The sequence below is a fragment of the Temnothorax curvispinosus genome, unplaced genomic scaffold, assembly GCF_003070985.1.
Source record: "Temnothorax curvispinosus isolate PA1 unplaced genomic scaffold, ASM307098v1 QBEX01006721.1, whole genome shotgun sequence".
NCBI lineage: Eukaryota > Metazoa > Arthropoda > Insecta > Hymenoptera > Formicidae > Temnothorax > Temnothorax curvispinosus.
Window position 1 is genome coordinate 70,814 of NW_020216501.1, and position 13,667 is coordinate 84,480.

The 13,667-nt window shown below is 40.5% G+C and overlaps 1 protein-coding gene across 1 annotated transcript in view; it reads right to left on the reverse strand.

Moving 5' to 3' along the window:
- Positions 1-11,766: 11,766 nt before the first annotated feature.
- Positions 11,767-13,667, reverse strand: part of LOC112456268 (tyrosine kinase receptor Cad96Ca) — a 17,970-nt gene continuing 16,069 nt past the window's right edge. The window contains 3 exon segments of the mRNA XM_025018691.1: positions 11,767-12,570; positions 12,875-13,180; positions 13,270-13,667. The exon segment at positions 13,270-13,667 is cut by the window's right edge and continues 64 nt beyond it. Of these exon segments, the coding sequence (XP_024874459.1) occupies positions 12,334-12,570; positions 12,875-13,180; positions 13,270-13,667 (941 nt within the window). The 3' untranslated portion in view covers positions 11,767-12,333.

The window sequence follows — 13,667 nt, forward strand, 5'->3', positions numbered from 1 at the left end:
CGAATTAGAGGAACGTAATATTAGATATTTGTCAATCCTGTCGTACAGAAAGACATACTGGTAAGTATGTAGGCTTGCTCTGATACGAGAGACGTTGCAGTAAAAAAAAACTGCAATAAAATTCTCATTATCTTGTAAAAGATAATAAGAGGAAGGTAAGCTTGCACGATTAAGAATCTTCCGTCGAATCCTTGACAGAAGTTGCTGTAAAAGAGTAATCGGAGCATTAAGCGATATCCGAGAGTACAGCTCGAGCACACGCGATATTCCATAGATATACGAAATAGAATACGGGAACTGATAGCTCTTCTCTCGTATAAATCCGGTTTCACTCTCGCGTCAGTTTCGACGCGCCGCGCGCAAAAGCGAGCGCGTCTTGCAGGTGCTGCGACGCGACGCGGAAAGGAAAGATCGGAAAGAGGAAAACGTGGTGAAAGTGGTGTGCGATGCACTTCGGCTATACCGAAAGATTAGTCTAAGGTGATCGACTACTAATCGTGTGGAACCGGAGGCTCCGCGTTACCTCACGGACACGCCCTTGCTCGGCGCAACAGCCATCATTGACGCGCAATCTCCTTAACAGCGGATCTTTACAAAAATTATTATCATCACGTGTATCCGAGACTGATCTTGCACTTGCTTTTTTTTATTTTAACTCGTACACCGATCGTATAGTTAACAGGCATTTCTTTTTACAATTACCTAATTGGATGGGCGGTATTTATTGTTTTTTAGAACAAATCCTTTTCGAATGGCTATTATAGATATACAAAGACCGTGTAAGATTGTACAGTATAATAGCATACATTAGCATTATATAAAAATATAAGAAATATGAATAACATAAGATTTAAAAAATAATAACAAATTTTAAATGCGAAAAAATAATGCTGCATTTAAAGACGAAAGCGATAAAGATCTGATGGACGTAAAAATTCAATAAAAATTTGAAATTTTTAATTATACTTACAAGGAAAGATTTGTTAAATGCTGAAACGCAATATATGGTCATAAAATGTAATAAGATATTCGCTCAACTTTTCTAAATCTACATGAAAAAAATACTTATAAGTGAAGTTTCTTATCCAGAGAGCAAATTTTTAATCCTATTTCCGAAGATATTTGATTTTCTAATTTTATTCAATACAAAGCTTAATGGAAGAACGATCTCAATAAATCTTTCGTATCAGTTTAACGCATCTCTGTTCTTCCTAAGTAATTTTTTTCTTCGCCTGTCCGTTTTCGCGCTTGTTCATCTTCTTGCCCTGTCGCATCCACTTCCGCCTACGCGTCCTCTCTCTTGGTCGGGCCGATCGGAGAGGCGCGATCGGCCAAGCGCGATCGACCAAGCACCGCAATTCACGCACGCATGTACGCACGCATGCATGCACGCGTGTGCGCCACGGCGTGGAGCGGCGTGGCGCCGGGGGGCGCCTTTTCACGCAGGCTGACGCAGGCAGGCACGCGTGCAAAGCGAGCAATAAGGTAATGGGGCGTAACCGAGGCGGCTTTGCCTCGCGGTGAAAGTTAGCGCCGTGACGTTAATTGAGGAGCGCCTTATAGCGCTAAGGAATTAGGAGTTAATCCAGCGAGGCTGCGCGCCGCGGCCGCCGCGGCGCCTGCCGCGTCGCAGGCGCCGCGCTGCTCAAGCCAGATAGCGATCGCTCCGATCAGTCTAAACGCTGATGGGAATCACGACTTGCCTGTCGAGGCAGGTCATTTGCTGGATCACCACGATGTGATAGACATCTGAAGATCCAATCGTTCGACTTTCAGTCTAGATTTCCAGAGATTTAAAGGATGTAGTTGTGGGAAAAACAAAACCTCCAGCTTTGAACTTTTAATTCTTGGACTATCTGTAGCTTGTGTGTTCTGAGATTCTGAATAAAAGTGAGCATGAATGATCAAAAGTTCTTTTGTTCGATAATAATAATAATAATAATGGACTAATCAGAACCTAAGTGCATCAGCTAGAGGTGAATTAATTATTCGTTTTCTGGGAATAGATCTGAATTTATTAATTTATTATATATCGCATTTCGAGTCCACTTCCTGAAATTAGAAATAAAAATTTCTACAATTTGGGACTTTATCTAATTATTCTCTAAATTAAACCGTAAAGACAATTATGATGAGGATGTTGACGAAAAAATTTAATCACATCGCGTTTAGATTCTAATAATTTTTTTTTTTAATTTTTTATATAATATGAGAGAAAGATAATCTATCGAGTAACTGAGCCTCTCTGCGATGTCAATCTCCGGGGAAGGAGAAATCTCCGAGGATTATAGGTAATTGTAAATAGAGATTAGCGAGGAGAGAAGCCTCGCCGAGGTATATGTATATCATGATTTCTTTTAATAACATAACTGACATCTTGGTCCAGTCATAAATTCACGATTTCACGGTAACGAGGTGAATCCGGCGCCCCTGAATCCTGCGGATGATACCGGAACGACCGGAATTTCGTCGTAAACGAAAGTCGATTATTCGCTGCGTTCTGGGTCAGGAAAACATCGAGTGCAGTTGTGGCGCTCGTTAGAATAATGGAGTGACAATTACGTCATCGCGACGTTATATGTAAAACGGGACTTTCGTACGAGACCGTTGGTGGGTACGTCGATCGTCGTCGCAATAATTTGACAATTCTTACAATCACAAAAATTCTCAAACGGGATTCGTGCGTGCAGACGCATGTGGGTCAGGACGCGTGTGTCAAATTACGTGCGGTTACGCGTCTTTTTTTTTACGTCTAACCGGCCGAAGGAAATTACGACGATGCCTAAAGATATATTATAGATATATCGGTACTTTCTAATGATTCGCGAGGCATCAAGTAAGGTATCGTGACTGGTTACGCGAAAAGAACTAGCGTCTTCTTTTATTTCAAATGACTACCTTTCGGCATTCGAATACGTATATATGGGAATAGAATTATCGAATTCCAGAGCGTACGCGTCCTTTCATCGGTGGATCTAGAACGCGCTTTTCAGCGATTTTCATTAGAGCGCGATGGAATTGCGAGGCGGGTAATCGAGCGTCTCGCTCCGAATGTGGATTGCGTATAGCAATCGCGGAGGAAAGGTCGCCGCGCGCGAGTATCGCAACGTCGCGGATTCATTAATAATTGCATCGGGGATTATATCGGCGGGCCATTACTTCATACAGGACGATACGTATACGTATCCCGTCGGAGACGGGAGAATGAGACACGCGGTACACCCTCGTTACGGTGCACCCGAGACTTTCACATTCTGCCAACGGCGCGCACGATGCCCATAAATCCTTATTAGCGATTAGGCCATCCGAAATGTAATAACGATCCACCGTGCGCCACCGGATTGTATCATTAGCCGATGATGGATGATTGCGTTGCGCAATTAACAATTACCGGCGCACGTCGGAGCGCGCCCGCGGAGTGCGGCTGCAGCCCGGGAGCCCCGAGTCTGGCAAAGAGACGCCTACTCTATAGCGAGATAACGAAGTCGTGACATTTCACGAGCTGCGAATTCGACAAAGTCTCTCCGGACGACGGTGATTTTAGTCAGTCAAATTTGAACGGCGTTATAAGCCGCGGATATTACTGTTATACGTTATGCACAGTGCACACGTTACAGCAGGATTTATTCCGATTGGAAAGTTGAGGGACCAAACTCCCGATCTCGAGAACTTCTTAAACTTGCTTGCGTATCAATCAGCTTATTTCTATCCAATTACACGCTATGGAACATAAACTTGAGTCGAGCGTAGTTCGCTTTTCCCTCCAATCGATTTGGCGATCATCGATCACTTCCGCTTGATCGAACCGCCACTTGGTTTCCGAAAGTCGGACCCTCGGGCCCGAACGAGAAGTCGGTAATTCACTGGCCGGTCCGATGAAAAACGTCCTTTTCCGCGCGATACGCGCGCACCGAGAGCCAGCTCCCCCCTGAATACTTTGTTCCGTACTTTCGCCGTTAAATAATTCTGTCCCGCGAGCGGACGTAATTCGTTTTTTTTATTACGAAAATGTCGTTCTCCGGTCCAATCGCGCGAATTTTAGAATAAGGATTAAAGGGGGGCTAGGACGGGGTGGCGGATGAAAATGGTGCGTGTGAAACTCTTCTGTCGGCGTTTTCGAGAGGCACTAAACATCGGTTGCGCGCCCGCGCGCGGAAATATAATTTAATGAACCGTAAACCTGATGCAGCGCGCGGCGCCGGCACTTGCTCGCACTTCGAAATTACGTTTCTGGTTTCGTGCGTCGTAAAATTCACGGTGCGCCTCTCGTTTCTCTAATTGATCGGGACCGTAAATCTCCCCTCGTCCCAGTTCGCGAGAGCGGGCGATTTTAATATGATGTGAATTAAATAAAAGCGGGACGCGCGCAGTAAAGCGGCGCGTCTGCGTTTATTTTACGGATGTATGTCAGAATTTATTATGACTTGTAATTGCGGTAACTGAGATACATCATATTAAGCGGTAACAAGGTAAAATGCTATCGAGAGATTCCTTTGCCTCTGTAAGGCGTAATTATTAATTGGTGCTTAAAATTTTACAGTAGCGGTCTCGCGTGAGAACAGATTTTATATACGTATCTTGATAAAAGAAAACTTTCGAACGCGGTGTAAATGTTTTCTTGTGCCGTATCTTCCAATCGCGACGGACAATTAATCTCTGTTAAAAAAAGACGACTTAATCATTATTTGCTTTTTGCGACGTGTTAGGTAAGCTCCCAAGCATATCTAGGTTCCACTTTAACGTACATTCTATCGTTTAGTGAAAGCAGAACATCCTACAGGTACCTCTACATTAGTGATTTTACGCGGCTGGGGTTTAGCATGCGGAACGCGATAAATCGAGTTACATTATTTCGGCTTTATTAATCTGATAGATTTTGATGGATCTCAGCTGTCCGCTTTCCGGCACGAGCCCGGCGGACTCTTAAAATTATCAAATTTTAATTGAAGTTGCTATACGCTGCGCGCTCCCGATTTCACTCAATACCGACGCAATGGTTCTCGCCACCTGCCGTATCGTCGATCAACACCGGCAATCAAATGTCCGCGATGCAAAAAAAGTTACAATAATCTCGCCTACGGCGCAACATTATTTTTCCCGCGCCGTTTCGCAGACCATCGATATTTTATGATTGCTTTATATGTATATCCGTCGGGGATTAAAAGGAGGCTGTTAGACTCGCTTGTGTGCCATTCAAAAGAGAACTGCCGCACAAGGCGCGCGTTACGTAAATCGCAAACTAGAATCTTAATCGCGATTAGCTGCGATTTAAGGATCATTACCGCTGGATTTGCGAGCGAGCGAGTCGATGACGTTTCAATTTCTCCGGATTGGCCTGGCACGGATTCGATCGACGGGAATCCGTCGAATCTCGTGGCGAATTTAATCGCGCTTGTTGATGGACAATCGACAATTCAATGAGATCATTCATGATAATGGTAGATAGAGTTTCACACAAACAGAAAACTTTCTCCAACTAATCCAATGATCACATCACTCTATGTATTCATTATCGTTCCACCAAACTGTTATTGAGTCAAATTGATAACAAAAAAATAACAAATAAATGAAAAAGAGCGAAGAAAGCGCGTTTGCAAGTAGGTTAACTAGCGAAATCTCGGATTCGCGCGTAATGATGGCGGGATTATCGAATGTACCTTAAACGAGCGAATCGTTTCGTGGCTCATCTTTGTGACACCGTGCAAAAATCAATTTCCTGTTCGATAAAGAATCGTAGGCTTAATTTCGCCGTCACATCTTTTGTGACAGAACACAATTCGAGGAATCAATTCTTAAAATGAACACTCGCACTCGTACATACATGAATCAATCGTCAAAGCTGATGAGCAACTGTCTGAGAGAAGAAAAGTAGCTCAAAGGATCTGTATAGGCTCGTTATTCACGATTTTTCGCCGGTGATGGAGGATCGGTAATGATTATAAGAGGACGTGATCACAACAGACAGGTTTTACCGTGATATTTCACGTTGTCTAATTGCTCGTGCGTAACTCACACGCATTCTAATGAATTTTTTTTTGCACCCCACGCGCTACGATCGGGTCGCTCCTAATGCTATACGCGCGCGCGCGCGCGCACACATATCTGTGCGCAACGTGCTTAAAGTCACGAGCGAATTTATGCGCGGCGATAATTTATCCTAGACACACGCGGCGCAACGTTTTAATAATGGCGCCACGACGAGAGCGGATTAATCGTAAGCCACGGCTGGAGAAACCTCACGTAATAAATAAGAGAGCGAATAAATAAATCCGTCCCCGTATAACACACGCGCGAAGAGACAGATGCTGCTGCCGTTGCGCAAAAAATCGTTTTTCCGAGGCTCGACGGTATTGCCGATTATTTGCAATCGTTTACCGTCGGCGTCGGTTGTGAATCAATAAATAATCAAAGCACGGAAGGAAGAGGGGAGAGGCGCGTTGAGCCGAGGAAAAGGTTTTTTCGCGAGGCTGGATTGCGCAGAGATGTCGACATTGCTGGACAGAACGGTGCGGCCTGTCGCTACGAACTGTTATAATTACCAGCGATTGGACGGCGATCAAATGTATCGCAACACAGTCGCTAGTTTATTAATTATATATAATGAAGTCCGTGTCCGATAGTATGAAAGCAATTAAAAATTGTTTCGAAATACCTAGTCCATTCAGAGGAAACAAGATAGTCTTGGGAACTGTAATGTGACAACTTTCTGAGATTTAAGTGCTCGCAGCTAATTTTATAAAGTCATATAGAGAACGAAAGAAGAACTGAGAACTGTCAAAACATAGTCACGGCAATAAATGTGACGTAACATATAATATCTGTAGCTACAACGATATAGAAATCATTAGATGATTTATATAATTGATAATTAGATTTTTATTTTCATTAATTGTTAACATTATTTTATTAATAGTATATAATTAATTAAACAATGAAATTGCCGGATAATTATACGTAGTTATATAGATTTTTATATATCAATTGTGATAGTTATATTCTTTCGGTTTAAATAAATATTTTTTTTTAATGAGTTATTATGACATAATGATGCATTGTGATATGCTATTTGATGTATTAATAATATATTCTTTGTTAGTATAGCTATTTTACATCACTATATTTTATAATTCATTCAACTATATTATATTATAAATAAACATTACTATTTTTTTTTAACTTATTTATTTTTTTTACTGTAATTTTATAAATGAGATGCGCTATTTCTTTTCAATTTGCTAGTTGCTGATACTATTTTTTTCTGAATGCTGTGATTTCGCGAAGATATTGCTAAGTCTGACATGACTATCGGATGTTTAATGTTTAGCGATAAATTCCGCGTTACAAACGACGGCCACAGTAATCTCGACTTGGCGGAAAAGCGACGTATCTGCATTATCTAACTATGGGACTGCAGATGAATTGCCGCGTCATATAAAAACTTTAAAGAGCTGCTTAAAACATGCGTTGAGTGACGGTGGATTTCTATCTGAAGGAAGGAAAGAGAACGTAGAAAAAAAAGCGCGACGCGGCGAAGGGTATGAACGCGAGATAACTGGCGCTAGTGTTAATAATTTCACGTTGCGGCCGGCCGTCTAATCGTTTGTTTAATCGTTCCTGCGAGCGACGGACACAAATTACATTTGTACGCGCACGCTAGGAAACATTCTGCAAAAAGTTACGGCTACGAAACACTGAATTACATGAAGACGCTCGGCTCGAGATTATTTAATGAAATATGCGGTGTTTTTTTACGTTAAAATATCAAAGAATTAATTAAACAAATTGGTCCTTTAAAGTCTGACTGGAAAAGAAAAATGTAGTTATAATCACTGATCGCGTCATGGTGGTGCAAAAACAGGAATGTGCCTGATGAGTCGATAAATTAATTCTAAATTTGAATGCAAAATTAGAATCTTAATTCTTTTGAATAATACGTCACTATTTTTTCTTATAGCCAACGTTTTGTCGTAACTTCTTAAATTTCCATAAAAGTAACAAGAAGTTCTTTCACTTCATGATTAATGTAGCTTTTTATTAATAATTTAACAAAAATGCGTGCCGATCATGTATTAATTATAATTATATTACAATTATTTTAATGCGTTTTGATTTTTACGAGCTCAAACGCGCTCAATTATCATTACATGTAACATTACGAAAAGTCTTTGATGTAGTCATGGAGGTAATGTCTCTTCGTGTTTTACGCATGAGTGCGTGGAGCGTATTTGCGCATACGTGTAAGTACACGCGTGTATAAGGGAAATCCAGTTTGCCGCGAGTTTTTGCAAAACGGGCTAGTGTGCACGGGCAGTGATTCCCGGACAACGTGACGCAATTATGCAACGAACTGGTCAACCCCTACCTACCCCCTTCTCTTCTCCTTCCACCGTGGCTGTTCGCCGCCTGTTCTCCCGGTCGTGGTCGCCCTCCAGCGTCGTGGATTGTGTACCGCTGACCTTGAAGCCCTTGAAGAGATCACACTCGCGGCCTTGCAGCTTTGAGCGCCATGCCTGATGCTCGCTGCTCCACGGATCACGTTCGGCTTCGGAACGTGATCCTGCCGGTTGCTTACATTGTTGCACCGCGAGTACAACTCGGTTCCAGCCTCAAGGAATGTTATCTCTGACGTTGCGAAGGAGTCTCTGGACTCCGCTTAATGAAACGGATCTTTGCGGAATTCTATGACGTTATTCCTGAAGTATGAAATATTTTTAGGATCCAAGAAATTTCTCGGGCTTAAAGATTTTTTCCATATGTTTGAGATTATTTAAGGATCTGAAGTCACTAATACTTGGAACTTCTCGCTTTCTCTCGACAAATGGGACTTCGCGTCAAAGATAGATCAATATAGGGATGAAGTAGACAATGTCGAAATGAATAAAAGAGAGAAAAAAGATAGAAGGTGGACCGCACGGTCTCGCTTCCTGTGTAACACTTGCCGCTCGGTATCGTAACTCGTCTGACATCCTCATTGCCGAAAACAGAAGCCGTCTGCCAGAATCGGTCGGCTGCACCGGTATCTCATAACGGCCCGCGCCGCGAAAACGGCGTTTTAAATTGCACGGTTATATCGACGCCTTGTTAATGACGGAACATGAGTCCAAGACAACAGCTTACACGTTTCTGAGAAGCAACGCAGAAGGTATTTAAGAAAAGGACGTCCTCGGAAAGCGTTTTGCGGAAGCAAAACGCTTCCGCAAAGCACTTCCGTTTCATTGTCATCCGCGTCATTTACATCAAACGGTTTGTTGATTATCGATAAAATAAAATTCCTTCGTGAAATTCCACCTGCCACGCTTCACTATTCTTAGTCGATGGAAGTAAAAATTTTATTAATAACGATGAACAGAAATATATTATATTGCATTGAAATGGTTACTTACATTGAAAATAATTTTCACTGCCAATAACTATTATCTCAAATATTTTTGTTATTTATAAGCTCATAATCATCTATAAGCTTTTTTTAAGCTTATTTTAAACGATTTGTAATTTGTGATAGAATTTTATTTATAATTTTATATGTGTATTTTTTCAAATATGCATATTTTATATATGTATTCTGATTTCTTAAATATTGTCATATATTAAGTAACAAATAGAATTCTAATAAAATTTACACATTATATAAATTTTGGGAAAAAAAACAAACATTCGAAAAGTATCAGGATACATATATAAAATACACATAAGAAAAAACACCCAAATACAGGACATAAAGAATTATAAATAAAATTCTGTCCTGAATTCTGACGCGAATTATAGATTGTCTAAAATGAGTTTTATTGAAATCGATGCTAAAAGATGGACACTTCTCCATACATTAACTGCACGATTATAATCATTATCACGAGAAGGGTGAGGAGGGGAGAGAGCTGCTGATCTCGAAAATAATAAATTTTCTTCAGTTTTGATTTTTTAAAGCGCGATATGTATGAGATATGGGTGAGTTTTCCGCTCTTGCGCACTATCGACTGCGATCGCGTATGAAAGGAGGCGGGGTACTTAGAATCTCTGCGGTCTGCTACATCTATTTATAGCATGCGCCGTACACTAATGCACACGCGTGCACGTGTGCAACCACACTGGTCGCCGTGCATAACGGGCTTTTATACGTTGCACTGAATATTCCTCTCGCGGACTCCGAGCAGAGTCTGCGCATTTTTTTTCTTCCTTTTCTCCTCCGTCTTTCTCTTTCTCTCTCTTTCTCTCCTCGTTATTCATCCTCACTCCCCTCTCGCCACACTCATGCACGCGCGCACAGAACGCACGTGCATCGCGCACACACGCGCCACGCGTGTCCCCTTACTTCCTTCGCCGTGTTAGACACGTCTTAGGACAACGCAAGTTACGCGACTTCCCGAAGGCACACCAGAGATTTTAAGAAAAGTTACAAAGGAGGATGGCGATCGACGTAACTTTGGGATAAGAAGGCATCGACATCGACATATGGCTTATCAGGCATTCGTATCTTACCGATTGTATATTTTATCATTCTAGTAATAATTATTTTGTTATTGTTATTCATACGATATGTTAAAATAGATACATAATTCTTGTTTATAACTGGTATTTATAGATATACGCATAATCGAGCGTATAAAATTTATGAATAGCGGGTGCCTGCTAAGTTAGTACTAATAAACTAAACTATGCGCGATTTACTATTCGTGATTCGCAATTCGCGATTCATAGCAGATTCACAGAAATTCGTTTGTTAGTATAAGCTCTCCCCATTATTTGTAATTCGTGATTCATTGTTTGCATAATGTAGACGAATTGATAGAAATTGACTGATTTGCGCCTTTTGATTTCATTAAAAAACCGCTCGGCTGGCGGATCAGCACGAATAGTAAATAATGCGAACTCGACGAATTTATGAATATCATATAAAACAGATTCGATAATGATTGATTGCTTTGTGCAATATAAAAGAAAGGCAATTGAAGAAAGATAAGAACAGCATGTGTGACTCTTTTTCTCTGCTTCTTTTAATTTTTATAGTGATCGCGTTTGTGTAAATTATAGTTCATTAGCGTGTGTGCATACATATACGTATTCTCATGCATGGTACAGAAGAAACAAAAATAATAAGAAATTGTCTCTGTTAAACAAAAAAGATTACAGTACCCTCTATTGCTATAGTCACCAATCTACTGCTCCGTTCCACTCTTTTACGTTTGTACCATATGTAAGCATGTACACCGACGAGATACTGTTAGAGGTGATCGACCTTAGGTAAATGTTCGTGACCATCAATATGGGGGCCTGATGATCAGAAATAATTAAAGTCTTATTATTATTATTAATATAAAATTTGTAACAAATATTTGAAGAGAAAGAAGTCTGAGAGTGGATGTGCTCACATTTTAGATGGAACCACTATCGTTCACTGGCGCTTTTATGTGCAGAAAACGTTGAGCGTACGTTAAACTACGTAGCCACATTGCCATATATTTCCGGCGGATAACACGCCGTGTCCATAATTCTTCGGTTTTCGATTCTATTTCGTGCTACGTTCCACAAATTATTTGTATCATTATTGAACAATGCTTTAAATAATGCTTTAAAAATTAGATATTATATATTTTATTTTTAGCACAAGGTCCTTTTTACTAATCATTGATATACGTATGTGTTCACACTTTAATTGTGAACAGAATTTCATAGAAAAGAACACTAAAGATATATTTACTAGGTATAAAAAATACTTTTAGACTTTAATTATGAAATATGTAACAGGAACATAGTGTACATTGCTGAGCGTATAATGTATATAGATTTATTTATTCTTACAACACTCAATTGTACAATAACTTACAACAATGTTTAACTCAGTACATATATACAGATTCATGTTTAGACATGAATAGCCACTAAAGTATTAGGAATACTTTTCTTCGACTTGTGACGTCGCGTTTAAATTTAATTATATTTTCTTAATTATTACAAATCGTGTTATTCTCGTAGGTACGAGAAATGAGTATCTAACACGTACACATATGTGAGTATTTAACAGAACGATCGAACAGTCTTGTGCCGAAAGCGAGCGGAAAGATTAAAGCTCAAATCGTTCTCGAGCGAACTCATTAAACATGCCATTATAAAATGCAATATTACTTTTCGATTAGTGGTATAATTTGATAATTCTCTTCGGTTGAAGGAATAAAAAAAAATTTTGGGTTGATAATTTAGTTTAAAAGGTTTTCCCACGTAATTCATCATGTGGCGAAAATACATCCCAATTAAACGACAATGTTATTGCGAAAACGTGTGGCAGCTTATCTATGTGAAAATCGGCTGACGTAATCGTTAACGATCGTCACGCGAGTTTTATAGTTTTTCTCCGCTGAGATTGAGCACATTGTAGTACGAGTGATCCGGAAACCTGTCGAGCTCAATATAGTCCGTCTCGTCGAGCAGCAGGCCTTCGGTCAGATTAACGAGTTCGGCAAAGGACGGTCTGCACGCCGGATCTTTGTCCCAGCAATAATACATAATATTGTAGAGCTCCCTTTTACAATGCTCGGGCCTGTCCAGTCTGTAGCCCTCTTTGATCTTTCTCATTACCTGGAGAAGTGTTTTAACGTTATATATAAAAAAAGAAACCTCATTTGTCGTATATTCTTACAATTACCTTCTGATTTAATTCTGTTAACTTAATTTAGTTTAATTTTTCTTTATAATTTAATTCAATTAGTTTGATTTGATATTTTTAATTTGTATTTGTATTTTATTTTAAATTCAACTTTCGAATTTAATTTTATAAATGTATTTTTAATTTATTCGATTTAATTATGTAATGTATGTACAACATTTGTATACAATCGCATTATTTTAAATTAAGTTAAACTGATCAGTTATATATTCATACCTCTGCGGCAGCGAGTCCAGGATACGGTGTCGACCCCAACGTCACGATCTCCCAGATCAGGACGCCGAAGCTCCAGATATCCGATTTGACGGAGAATATGTTATCGTATAGACTTTCAGGTGCCATCCACCTGATCGGCAATCTACCCTCGGATTTTCTCTCGTAAATCTGATTGGCCGCTACGTCTCGGGCAAAGCCGAAGTCCGCCACTTTGCACGCGCGGTTCTCGTCGATCAGGATGTTCCTGGCGGCTAAGTCCCTGTGGATAATACCCTTTGACGCCAGATATTCCATACCTTTGGCGATCTACGAATAACAAATTCGAGTTTATTCAATCAGTTTAGATTTATCTACTATAGATTCTCTGGTTAATAATTCACAATTCGATCACTTACCTGATACACAAATCCAGTAAGATCCCTGGACGTCAATCCTGCCCCTCCATGATTCCTCTCTTCTCTAGAGGCCCGGAGGAAACTCTGCAGCTTACCGCCACTCACGTACTCCAGAATGACGAACATAGGTTCCCGTTCGGTGCAACATCCCAGAAGCCGCACTACATTGGGATGGGGATCTAAATTCTTCATGACGCGTAGCTCCTGCGCGAGATCCAATCGTTCTCGCTCGGTGGCATTCTCTTTCAGTGTCTTCACCGCGACGATCGTCGGGCCAGATTTGCCATCGATATCTAGAGCCTCGCATTTCCACACCTGACCGAAACAACCTTCGCCGAGGATGTTAAAGACCTAGCAATAATTAGAAAAAAATTGCTTATATTAATTAACAAACAGTT